This window comes from Protopterus annectens, chromosome 2.part0, assembly GCF_019279795.1.
Source record: "Protopterus annectens isolate FY-2018-M chromosome 2.part0, PAN1.0, whole genome shotgun sequence".
Taxonomy (NCBI): domain Eukaryota; kingdom Metazoa; phylum Chordata; order Ceratodontiformes; family Protopteridae; genus Protopterus; species Protopterus annectens.
This window is the reverse complement of record NC_056728.1, coordinates 1,657,203,333-1,657,216,620: the sequence shown is the minus strand read 5'-3', so window position 1 is coordinate 1,657,216,620 and position 13,288 is coordinate 1,657,203,333. Positions and strand designations below refer to the sequence as shown.

Below are 13,288 nucleotides of genomic sequence, written 5' to 3'. Positions count from 1 at the left end.
GAAAAAACATGCAGCTGCTAGAAGCTATTGATAAAGAAAACAATAGATGCTTGAAAGTTTAAACCATAGTCAGCATTACTTGTACTAAAGCTAGAAATGTACCTTGAATCTAGGTAAAATGTAACACATGTATTAGAACAGTACAATAGAAGAATTGAAATGCTGAAATGGACTGACATAAACCCAAGGCCAGGTTGTTTTTCTCAAAATGTTTTGCAGAATGACAGATATTTTAACTTGGTCAGCAATAAGTCTAACAATATTTTCTGTAGAACATACAGAAAGCTGTGTCTAACTACGTCAGCAATAGAATGTAACATTTTCTATGTGACAGGAAGAGAACTGTATAAGTATAACCTACTAATCATTAATTATACAGACAAACCTTGTGCCTACATGCTTTGTCTCCTTGCTGCAAGTAATAAAGGGTACCTTGCTTGAACCTAACATGAATTGGTCTTTAAAGTTTTTTTCCTTTGACAGCAAACATCTTAGCCATTAAGCCACTCTCCCAACCTTCCAATATCTTTTACCACAGGGTTTGAGCTTAGGCAGTTACTGTTAATATTGTAATTTGCAGGCACATCCCCTTTGCTGAAAGAGATGATAATGCATTTTTTGCATGTAGTTTAAGTCTGTTTCTTTGGCACATGTCATTTGTCTGTGTAAGACCTTTTTGTAATGTGTCAGCATTCTTAGGGGACTCAGTGATTGCGCCCAGTCATAGTTGTTGGAAGCTGTTGAAGTCTGGGGGGGGAGCAGAGGGTGAAAGGGGCACTTAGTGAGCTAAAAAGGGCAATTTTTATAACTTGTAGAAAAAACAATATCCAACCCAAACAGATCAAGTATAAGCTGAATCCCAATAGCCGGCAACTATTGGGATTCAGCTTCTACTTAATTTTTTATAACTATTTACTACCACAACATAGGTTCACTTGGAGGACATTTTAAGCTTAGCCAGTTCCCATTTGGTGCTTGAATTAACATTTTCTGATTGGTCTTACCTATCCCATGTCTAATAATTGTATATTACTCCTAGTGAGATTAACTATGCTCATACCATAGATAATTTGAGGGGACCAGTGTTATGGATGCAGCATTTAGGAACTGCCTGTATCCATTAGTGGCATGAAGGGCAATCTTGGAGTACATTTTCTATTATCCATTGTCAGATCCAAGTTGCATTTGAATATGGACGGATGAACTTTTTTTATTTTTATGGATAGTCTGTTCTGGAATAGTGGTAGCATCTGTGATATATATCCATCTCTCCACAACTTTCAGTTTAGATAACTGGACTGAGTATTTCTGATGCCATTTGACTTGCTGATGCTCAGTAGGCCCATCTGCATTAGGTCGGAGGATGCCTTGTATGCCAGACATGTCACCTCTAAGCACACTGTAGGATATTGAGTATAGTAATAAATCTTTGAGGTGATCCATGCAACACCTATTGTTTAGGAGTTGTATCCTTTTAGTAAGGTATCTCTGAGGGTATTCCAATTGTTTCATGGGGCTGGAAAGATACATGCCAAAGTGGGCATTATACAAAATGATTGACCTAATGAGAGCTTTGTAAAGGGGGACAGCAACTTCTCTAGATCTAGTCACAATTTGTTTATAAGCTGTGCAATATAGAACGGTTTTCTTATAACTCTGGGCACATGTTGGTTAAAAGTTAGGTCACTGTACACACAAGTTCCCAAATGCCAAACAACTGGGTCAGTTCTCAGAGGGCATTGTCATGATATTGACACCAGTTATTATTTGGGACAAACTTTCCTATATGATGGTTAAGTCATTTGGGGATTCAGTAACTGCTCTTAGCTTGCAGTAATCTCAAACATAGCCAGCCAAAGCCCTTTGGTATTTCCTTTTACTTTTGAGATGTATATGCCAAACAGAAAATGTCTCAGCACCGAACCGTGGGGGACTCCATTGGTGACTGGTCTCTTCCCCTCTTTTGATCTCCTGTATCCTGTGAGCAAGTTGGCAATCCAGCTAGTGATGCAGGAATTTGCTCCTACACTATTCATATTTTGTATTACACCTGAGTAGGGGATTCGGTCAAAAGGCTTGGCCAGGTCAAGGTAATGCAGTGTGAACTGTTTTACCTTCATCCATTGCTTTGGTAACAAAAATTTGCCCATGATTTTGAGCCTTTCACACTTTCCTCTGGGCTGTTTTCAAAGAGAGTTTTAGAGCCATGCATACATGTATGCATTCTTTGAGTCACCTTCCTGATTGTATTAAATTATATTTCGTGTATAATGCAGCACCATTTGTTAGAATGTGTTTTAAATTTGTACTTTTGAACAGTCTTCTAGTAAGCAATGAAATAAAATTTATGAAGCAATAATGGCAAAACTACTCATTTCAGAAAATCTCAACCATAAAAGGCCACTCAAACTTCTGTCATCATAATCCACCAATATCAGTAAATATACAAAATCTCTGCAGAAGTAAGTCATCTAAATATTTCCGCATTAAAGGGATTTCTAACTAATGAACAGGTTGCTGCTAGGAAACAACTTTATATTCCATTGTTTCATTTACAAATAAAGTGGCTGTTGCCCTTGAAGAATAAATTGCCTATGTTACATTAAAAAATGATAAGCTAGTAATATTGCAATAGGGAATGCATGGCAAACTGATGACAGGTTCATAGTTACTAGGTAACTCCTCCAAAGGAGAGTATTCACAGGACTGCAGCATCCACTCCCTTTAAATTACAGCACAGTACAGTATCAGCGATCCATCTGCATACCCTGGGAGTAGAATCCATAGCCTTCTGCATCAAAAGGAAGGTTACTAACAATGCAAACAGACTTGGAATAAGTACCACTAAACTTCTGAAGCTCTCAGCTCCTTCAAAGATTTTTTATTTAACATTTATTTACCAGGAAAGTCTGACATGGAACAAAGCCAATTTTCAGCAGAGGACCAGGGAGAAATGCACCAGATACATGTCTTTGTAATACAGGAAGAAACCAGAGCACCCAGAGGATTAGAAACCCACACTAACACAGAAAGGACATATAGAGTCTGCACAGAAGGCACCCCAGCCAAATATCAAACCAGTAAACTGCTTTCTGTGAGGCAACAATACTACCACTGCACCACCCACTTGACGCAAGTAAACGTATCAATTTCACAGCAGAAGAAATCTGGAAAAAAATGCAATTTATTTGGGGGGGGGGGGCAAAGGCCCCAAACCAGGGATGCATTTTAAATATTGCTTGTATAATCTTAGAAAGTTGCTGAACTAGTGTTTTGTGTTACCATGTGTTTCCAAAAAAGATAGGAAGACTGAAACATAAAGGGCTATCATTATTTAGTGAATTCCATTATCACTGATTTGCCACAAAATCACAAATTTTAAGAGGAGCAGGTCAAACTATGAGCCAAATATTCTTTGAAAATGTAGACAGTTGAGAGCTATGGACTTAATTCCCTAAATCACAAGTGGTGGTGTGGGTAGAGAATGCAGGCTGTTGTACCTAAGGCTCAGAGTTTGAGCCTAGGAAATCCTAACCATCAGTTATAAGTAACTGGGGCATTTTACACACACAGACACACAGACACACACACACACACACACACACACACACACACACACACACACACACACACACACACACACACACACACACCAGTAAAAAAAAAAAAGCACACACACACACACCCTTCAGTAAAAAACACACACCCACACACACACACCCTTCAGTAAAACACACACACAAAAACACACACACCCTTCAGTAAAACACACACAAACACACACACACCCTCCAGAACACACACACACCCTTCAGTAAAAAAACACACACCCTTCAGTAAAAACGCACACCCTTCAGTAAAACACACACACACACCCTTCAGTAAAAAACACACACCCTTCAGTAAAAAACACACAGACCCTTCAGTAAAAAACACACACACACCCTTCAGTAAAACACACACACACCCTTCAGTAAAAAACACACACACACCCTTCAGTAAAAAACACACACACACACACCCTTCAGTAAAACACACACACACACATCCTTCAGTAAAAAACACACACACACCCTTCAGTAAAAAACACACACACACACCCTTCAGTAAATAATACAAACACACACACACCCTTTCAGTAAAAAATGCAAACCCAAGCATTTTAGCTTCAGTAAAAAATGCAAACACACAAGATTCTTAGCGTCAGTAAAAATACAACTGGAGCTTCAGTAAAATACAAATGGAGCAGCTTAGCATCTTAGCTTCAGTAAAATACAAATGGAGTAGCTTAAGTACATACCAGCAGCAGCTTCAGTAAAATACAAATGAAGCAGCTTCAGTAACATACGAGCGAGCAGCAGCAGCTTCAGTAAATACAAGCTTACCTGTGGATTTTGCTTTGAGTCTGGCAGCAATCAGGCACACTTTTGTGTTTAAATTCAATGTGTGTGTGCATCCTCTGTGTTGTTACAGGTCTTGCACTGTAAAAGTGGAGGGGCGCTCCCTCCCCCTTGCCCTATGGTTTCAGCTCCTATGCACCCAGTTTGCAGTCATCAATGATCTTGGCAAGCCACAGGCCATTTATTTTTACCTGGACTTCCGAGAAATAAATTCCAAACAGTAGGGGCCCAGCACAGTTCCTTGTGATACACCACTGGTAACTGGTCTGCTGGTAGAGGTGGAATCACCAGCTTTGACTGTATGTGTTTTGTTGGTGAGCCATTTGGCTACCCATCTAGTGACATATGGGTTAACTCCCAGCTGGGTGAGTTTCTCAAAGATTTCTGAGTGAGAGATTGTGTCAAAACCCTTGGCTAAGTCAAGATAGGCTGTGTGTACTGGTTTTTCTTCATCGACGGCTTTGATTACATGGTCAAAGAAGTCCACCATATTGAACTTTTAAAACAGGCATTTTTTTTTCAGTTTAAATTTTACTTCTTCTAGTTTTATATATGATAATTGTACTACTCAACCTGATGGACCTCTTCAAGAAGGTCACCAAAACAGTAGAAGAGTGCAAAACAGTGCATACTTCCTAACTTGACCTGGCCAAAGCACTCAACATAATACTCCACTCAGGCATTGTAGAAAACCTCACAAAATTAGGTATAAACTCCTATGTCACCCAGTAGATAGCCAGCTATTTCACAGATAAGATGTATGAAGTTAGTATATGGAGTCTACCTCACAAAGAGGCCAGTTACTAACAGATTATTTTGATTCTTGGTGCTAGCGCCCCTCCTCTTTGGCATCTACTTGGGCCCCTGGCTATCCAAGTCTGTAGATAATTGAAAACTAGATGCAGTCACAGAATCCCCCAAAGACACAAATACCCTACAGGAAGACCTGAAACAAACTAATAACTTGCAACTAAAAACTCAGTGGCAAGAAATGCATTGTAGCATCCTTAGGGAAGATGGCTTCCCCTAAGAATAGATCTCAGTGGTTAGGGATTTAGGAACACATGTAGACAGTAACCTTGCCTTTGGCCATCATGTGTCTATGGTTATAAGGAAATCATTCTGTGCTGTGCAACTTATAAGCAAGGGTATAGCATCTAGGTCCAGAGATGTCATTGTTGTGCTGTACTTGACTGTCATAAGACACTGAATACAACATCTCTTTCGATATGTACCTGACCAGGCATATGCAACAAATGAGAGTGTCCACTGAGTTTCCTGACAAAAAGAATGCAGGGCATATAAAACATGTCCAACATGGACCAGCTCAATGCCCTATCCCTCTACTTGTACTCCTACAGACTGTTGACAAGTGATATGTGCCTGGCCTACAAAGCATGCTCTGATCCCACTCTGATGGACCTGTTGCACATCTATAAAACAAAAAGCATTAGAATTCCTTGATCTAGAGATCCAAACTTTATCTGCAAAATAAATAAGACATGGTGGAAGGGTAGGTATGTGACTCTGAAATTACACTTTTTCTGGAATAGGCTTCCCATCCACATGAAGCAGAATTCTTCCTTAATCCAATTCAAGTTCAACTTGGACCACTAGATGGTGAATTGGAAATTCACACTTGATTTAGTACCTATGTCTCTTGTAGACAGATGCAACCTGTAAATGCTTAATCACCCATGTCCAAGCCTATATATACCCATTAAAATAACCCTGGAGTATCAAAACTTCTGAGAAATATTTGGGAAGCATCACTAGCCTTAAAACCTTTGGGTTATTAGTCTAATAGTCAACTATCAACCTATGTGTTTTGCAGTTTACTTTAATGTAAAATTGTTCTATCACCCATAACTGATTCCTGTGCATTGTTATAAATATTTAACTGTGTGGAATTTTTGTATGAAGTTTTCTGGGTAGTCATTTAAGAGACCTTTCTGTAAAACTTGTGTGGTATTACAGAGTCCAGTTTATATATAATAATATATATGTGAGACAAATCAAAATATTTTCAAACAGTCATTTTTTCATCATTGGGCATGCCTGAGTTGTATGAGTCATGTGAGCGGGATTTTTTGAAAAATGAGAAGGTTATATAAGGAAGTGATATAATTTAACTGATTATCTGATGAAGTTTAAAACTTTTTAAATGAAAGCGCTTATGGTTTATCATTTGTGTATGCAAAGTTATTCGATTGCCTATCTTAAGTTTGTTTAGTTACAAGTTCGTTGTTTCAAATAAAATAATTTACGTTTTATATCCGGCTGGTGGCTTTTCGCTTTCTCTATTTTTTAGTTTGCGGTTTCTCATTTACAGAGTCCAGTTTATAACAAGGTGCTAACGCTGCATAACAACTCAAATGAGTTCTGACAGGTGAATGAGTCTGGACGGGGATACTTACACTTCAGTATCATAGTGCTTCACTGACATTTAAACTATTTTCCAGGTAACACATACACAGAGTATTCATAACAATAATGATTCTGGTGGTTATGCCAAGAATGTCAAGTAGTGAAATACCCATATATGCTAGCAGTAATTCTCCAACCATTATTTAAGTTGGTTTAGCTGAAGTTATCATAGCAGCAGCATAAAAATATCCATGTGTGCAGTCTCACACGCACATGATAGGCAGATAGATAGATAGATAGATAGCTTGATAGATAGATAGATAGATAGATAGATAGATAGATAGATAGATAGATAGAGATATAGATAGACATAGATATATAGATAGATAGATAGATAGATAGATAGATAGATAGATAGATAGATAGACAGACATATATAGCTAGCTAGCTAGCTAGATAGATAGATAGATAGATAGATAGATAGATAGATAGATAGATAGACAGAGAAAAGCAGTAATGCTCTCTATCCCCTCCATTTTTCTTTCTTAAGTCGGTTTAGCTCATGATATACTTGTTGCCCTTATTTTATTGAGTTATTATGATAATTGTTATGTAGATTTTATTTCTACTCTAATATGAATATGAATTTGTGCAGTGTTACTTCCATGTACTCTATCTTCAGATTTAGTTCTTAGGTTAAACGGGCAACTGGGAGAAGGTGCCTGAAGGAACAGGTCATCTAGATAAGGAAAATATGTATGCTTTGGAGCCTGCAGAAAGCATTCACAGGCGGTAGACATTTTGTGAATAGTCTTGAGGCAGTAGAGAGGCCAAAGGGCAAAGCAGAGAACTGAAAATGAGAGGAATAAACAGAGAAACATAAAAACTTCCTGAAGAAAGGGTGAATAGGGATATGAAGATAAACAACCTTCATATCCAGACACCAGAAAAGCCTGGTGTTCTAAAAGAGGAAACAGGGTTTGAAGAGTAAGCATCTGAAAGGTGTTGAGCAGGGAGAGATCCCGAAAAGGTGCCTGGCAGAGTATTTTTACTGTATTTGTACATGTGGATCACCAATTTGATTTCAAGTGTCCATTTTCCATTGCTAAGGGGACTGTTTTAGATTCATGTTATTCACTTCTTGTTTCTTTCTATCTCACTTCATTTCCTGTCTTGGGAATTTATACTTCAATTTCAATGTGTCATGGTGCAATAGAAATGATACTGCCTTCACTGTAAAAAAATAAATAAATAAAATAAGGAAAAGACAGTTTATACACTTCTGATGGGAAATACTTATAAGTTGATAAAACAGTAAAAGACGTTGATGTCATTATAGAAGATAATAACATTTCATTTGGTACTGTATGTCCACCTGTTTCCATTTCTAAGGAAACTAATTAACCAACTGATGAGAACGTAAGAGGTGGGGATTGGTAGTCCTTTTTAGAATATAGGGAGTTAAAGTGACATTATATTGAATGCCACTTGCCCAACAGAAATGAATGAAAAAGTCTTTGGGTTGCAGTTTAACCTTATAAGCAGCAAGGTTTTAAAAAGATCATCTCATTTAAATTACATATTAAAATTAGTGATTCCATATTGTTGTATTTATTAATGAGTATTGTTATTTTATGAATAAAAAACTTTGATGAATGTTTTATGCATTTTTAGTATGTTATTAATATATGTAGTGCAGCCATTATTATTATTTGTGGAAACCATGGCAAACTCAGGCCAGTGCTGATTATAGCAGAATTCCTATATCTACACCCAAACTACTGAGGACCAGAATGGTCTGTCTGTCTTTGTCATCCCCCACCTAGGTACATGATCTTTCCATGGCCACAGAATTTCCACATGCAGTACTTACTCTCCACATGTTACGCTGTAGGTATGTTTTGTGTCTTTAAAGTTGAATGAGGAGTGACATAAGGATTCTTTACAAGGATGGCAGCCATGAAATAATGCTTTTTCCACCCATGCCAGACTGAAAGAAAGTTACAGATGCTGTCTGTATGTTACATATGCATAAGCCTGGCTCAGGTGTATGCTCACTGATACCATACTTTGAAAACAGTCCATCGCAGGTGAGTTGCTTGTGGTGAAAACTATATGTTTATGTACCACGGGCAGTTCTGTTGTGGCTTCCATGAACTTTGAGGCAAGTAGAGATCCTAGTCTTGATAGAGAAATATGTACATCCAGCTTCTCTGACATATTCCACCATGTCTTAGTTTAGCAATGGCCAGGTTCAGAAATCTCCTATCTCTGGTTTTGACATTTAGTAAATGTACTGATGGCTTAATGTCACATTTGCCTTTAATGTTTCAGGTCAGTGCCAGATGCCAATTAACATGTTAATAATATTGTTCAATCATATTTACTGAGTTGTTAAACTAGCAAATCTCTAATTACTTACAACACCCAAAAATCTTTAAAGAAATGCAATGTCGCACTTTTTAAAGCAATAAGAAATAGTTATAAGGGCTCACATATTCTATCCCTATTTGCTTGCTCATAAAGTCATAAACTCATTTATATAATTTCAATCCTGTTTACACCTAATTATTTTTAAAATAATATTAGAACTTTAATGACTCGAAAGAGCATATCAATTTATTTCATTTCAAGCAAAAAGAAAGAGAAAGCTGTAAACTAAGCTTAACTTAGATGATGTGTTTTTACAAAATGAACTTTTTTTTTTTAACAATGATCGGTGGTTGCGTAACGGTTAAGGTGTTTTCCTTGCAGACACAATGTCATGGTTTTATTCTCACCCTGGAAAGAAGCGTTGAGTTTAAAACGGCCCCTCGGGTTATTACCCTATTAATCAACTATCTTGGAACACTATGGAAGACATACTTATTTTTATCTTCTATAATAAATCTATCCAGAACATTTCCTGGCTGTGCACCTAGCTGATATTCTGCTTTAACAAGTCACCATAATTTTTTGTCAGTTTGATTTTTTTTCTACCATACTATAAGCTCGATATTTTACTATTCATCTTTGTCACACTTCTTCCTGTTTATACTGAGATATTTGTAGAATTTGTATTACTGCATAAATTAGAAATGATGACTTTATGATCATTGCTAAAAATGGTACATTGCTCTACTCGGGTTTTCACAACATAAATAAATATGATCATTTACTGTTAACAGCATGAACAAAGCAGTGACATTCATCATAACCAAGCAAGCATGGAAACAGTTATGCCTGGGCATCTGCAGGTATATTGTGCCAAAGTAAAGAACAGAAGATCTTAAAATTCAGCACTGCGTCATGTGGCTATAAGCCATAAAACATCTTCTGTTATATACACTAACCTTACTAACCTCTTGAACCAAGTGGACTTAATTGGTGAATTGCTTAATCTTACCTTAAATGTAAAAATGGACACTTATCAAATGTTCACTCATAACAGCTCATGTTATTCCTACATGCTGGCAGTATTAAAATCTTGAAGTACTGACCTGAGCGTAAGGCATCCTTCTGCATTGTTTCATAATCATGCCAGTCTTTTCTCTTTAGCCCATCAGTCCAAGAATTAAGCTGGCTGTCACTCATAGGAAAACCCTGTAAATGTTAAAACATATATCCTGAAAACTTAGTTTCATAAAGCATCTCACAGGTCTTGTATGAAATTTAATTAGAACTGATAAAGTTTTTAAGTAAACATAGTAATAATCTGTAACATTTCAAGCCAAATGCATTTGCAAAATTGTCTGCTTTTTACGATAGCTTATTATATCTGCACTTATGGATCCGTATATCATAAGGAGTGTGCTCAGTCACACTGCCATGTCTTCTCTGACTTTAGTTTCAAAAGGTTCAACACATGGTACTATTTCATCTCTCATAGTTTGGTACATTGTTCACGCACTAATGTAATTTTCAGTAATTTTATTCAATGCAATGGTGTACAGGCAAGCATGTCAGATAATTACTTATGGAATAAAAAATAGCTCACAGTATGAAAACGTGGGAAACCACTACTTATCTCAGATATGCACATTCACAAAATCTCAAAAGCTGCTCATAAAATTGTAACAAATGAGACAGTTTGAAATAAATGATTTTGTTGGGAGGCAAGCCCTTTTGCACTCCACCACATGGAGGCAAGTTCCCCATAACCCCCAAATTTATATGTGCCTATTCTATAGTTACATAATATTAGGGAGAAGAGAAACCCCCAAAACAGTGAACATAAATTGTAAACAATTGCATTTTTTTTTGCTCTTACACAACTAAGTGATTTTTGTGATCTGCAACATCAACTATGTGCAGAAAAAAATAAGAAATAACATGAATTACTCAACAAACTTTCTTACTGCCTGTTAAACTACTGCTTGCTAAATAAAACCAATGAATGTGTTCAATATGATCTACTTAGGGTCTCACATGAATAAACTTGTTTCTGATGTCATGGTCTGTCAGATTAGTTTGACAGATACAAAGTTTTGAGGTGCCATCAAGGCTTCAAGTAAAAGTTCATAAAAGAAGTGTTGAGTTCTGTTTACACTGTTATCATGTTATGTTATCATGTGATTTAAAGTAAAGGACATCAGAAAATTCATTATCTGCTTGACCCCCCACCAATAAAGTTGTTGTACTATACAGTTTAGATACAACATTAACCAGTGTGTCCATTTATTGAGTAAACATATACAGAAAAAAAACATTAATTGTTTGCAACATTTTCCAAAAAACACATCATAAACCTGAACTTATTTTAAACTAAGTTAAGAACCAATTGGTGGCTGGCATGTATACACTCATGCTGGCCAATTCCTCCCATACACACTGCCTCCTCAGCTCACTTAGAATGCATAAGTTTATCTGACCAATTCTTCTCCCCCTTGGTTGAGTATCACTGATCTGCTTTACAGGAAAAGTGGGGGATGGGGGGATGAGAGCAAGGATGAAGTGCAGGGTGGCTGCCCATCCATTGTAGCCTTGGACACACTTATTGATAGATGTCCATGCCTTACAGAATGTGCAAAGGAAGGATAACCAGCTGTCCATTGGTCATCAGAATGCTTGTCGATTCCCAGGTATAATAACCTGCCTAAAGTTAATCTCTCACTGGTGATACTGGTGCTGGTTCGATGCTGGCAAATATGCTTGCTTGAGCAAATAACACTTCGATAGGTATTAAATAATTTCTTGCAGAGGACTGAAGGAGCCTTTAATGCAAGAATTTGTGTCTCCACACCAGTGCTAATTAGATATTATTCTGAGATTGGGAAATTCCTTAAGAGTTGTCATTCCCAGATTTCGTATGCAAGCAATGTAAATCTCACATTTGTGTTCACATTTACTTATAACAAACACATCTTTATTGAGCTCTGCCTTGCTCCTATCAAGCAATTTCAATAATTTTAGCAGGAAGTAGAATGCCATAGGTGAATGCTAAAATGTCTGCTGTTGTACACATCTCACACTCAAATTCAGGGTAATGAAACAATTTTGTATGGAATTATCTTCTACAGATCGTTCTAAATACCAGCTAAGAAATCTGAGATATTTCAAAGGACACAGTAGCAGGTGTAAGTATAGAATACTGTATTGTCCTCAATTTATACAGGTTTGGGCATTGCTAAAATGATTAACATGCACAAACTAATTGTGTCATTCCTAAATGAACCTTGCACATGTTGGGGGTGTAGCTGTTTATGTGCATTCATTGACCCCATTACCTAATGAATTTAATAAAGTGATAATCTCAATTGGCTGAAACGTTGACTACAATTGATGCATGCAAACAACCAGAAGTTGTTGTACTATTGAGTTTAGATCCTTAAAGCAACACTCTTAAATTTTGGCAACCACCTCATAATATGAAAAATGTCATCAAATAACTTTCTTTGAGTTTGCAGAATGGCTCATACTTTGTCTCATATTATTGCCTTTTCACTGAGGATAACATTCAGTCAATAATAGTAGACATAAGAATGTAATGCTTCTTACTGTTTAGTAAATGCACATTGATACAAAACCTGCTATTCTATTGACTTTTTATGTGCATTTGAATAATACTTAAAAATGAATCCTTAGCTTGAGCCTTTTCCCTCCATCATTTTTGGTGTTGTCCCTCATTCTTGAACAAATAAGTTGAGAGGTATGTCACTGGTGTTGTAGCTGTGCCAGACAAATGTTCTCAGTGTTAGTCTCTGTTAGTAAGTGAATATAGATTGATCAACAGGCAAGATTTGATTGTTTTTTTAGTGCTTAAAAATGTTTAGGATGTTTAATGTCAGCATTGTTAATATGTATTTTATATTTTTGCTTTTTTCTTAGATAATGGATAGGATAGTCTTTATATACAGAGTTCTGCTTGAATTTTTAATTAGAGATCAACTATCCAACCGTAATAGGATTCAAATAGAGTTTGCTTATTTTCTGCTATTATTTTTATAGTTTATATTTAGTGTTATCTGTTTATCGGGCAGTGTGAACAGTAGTTTAAGTATGTATCTTTAAGATGAGAATCCACACGGAAATTAGATACATTG

At 36.7% G+C, this 13,288-nt stretch overlaps 1 protein-coding gene across 1 annotated transcript in view; it reads right to left on the bottom strand.

Annotated features, from left to right (window-relative positions):
* The window catches only part of LOC122792866 (polypeptide N-acetylgalactosaminyltransferase-like 6), a 2,507,518-nt gene that overhangs the window by 897,323 nt on the left and 1,596,907 nt on the right, over window positions 1-13,288 (bottom strand). The window contains exon 3 of the mRNA XM_044060425.1: window positions 10,247-10,349. Coding sequence (XP_043916360.1) covers window positions 10,247-10,349 — 103 coding nt within the window. The remainder of the gene's footprint in view (window positions 1-10,246; window positions 10,350-13,288) is intronic.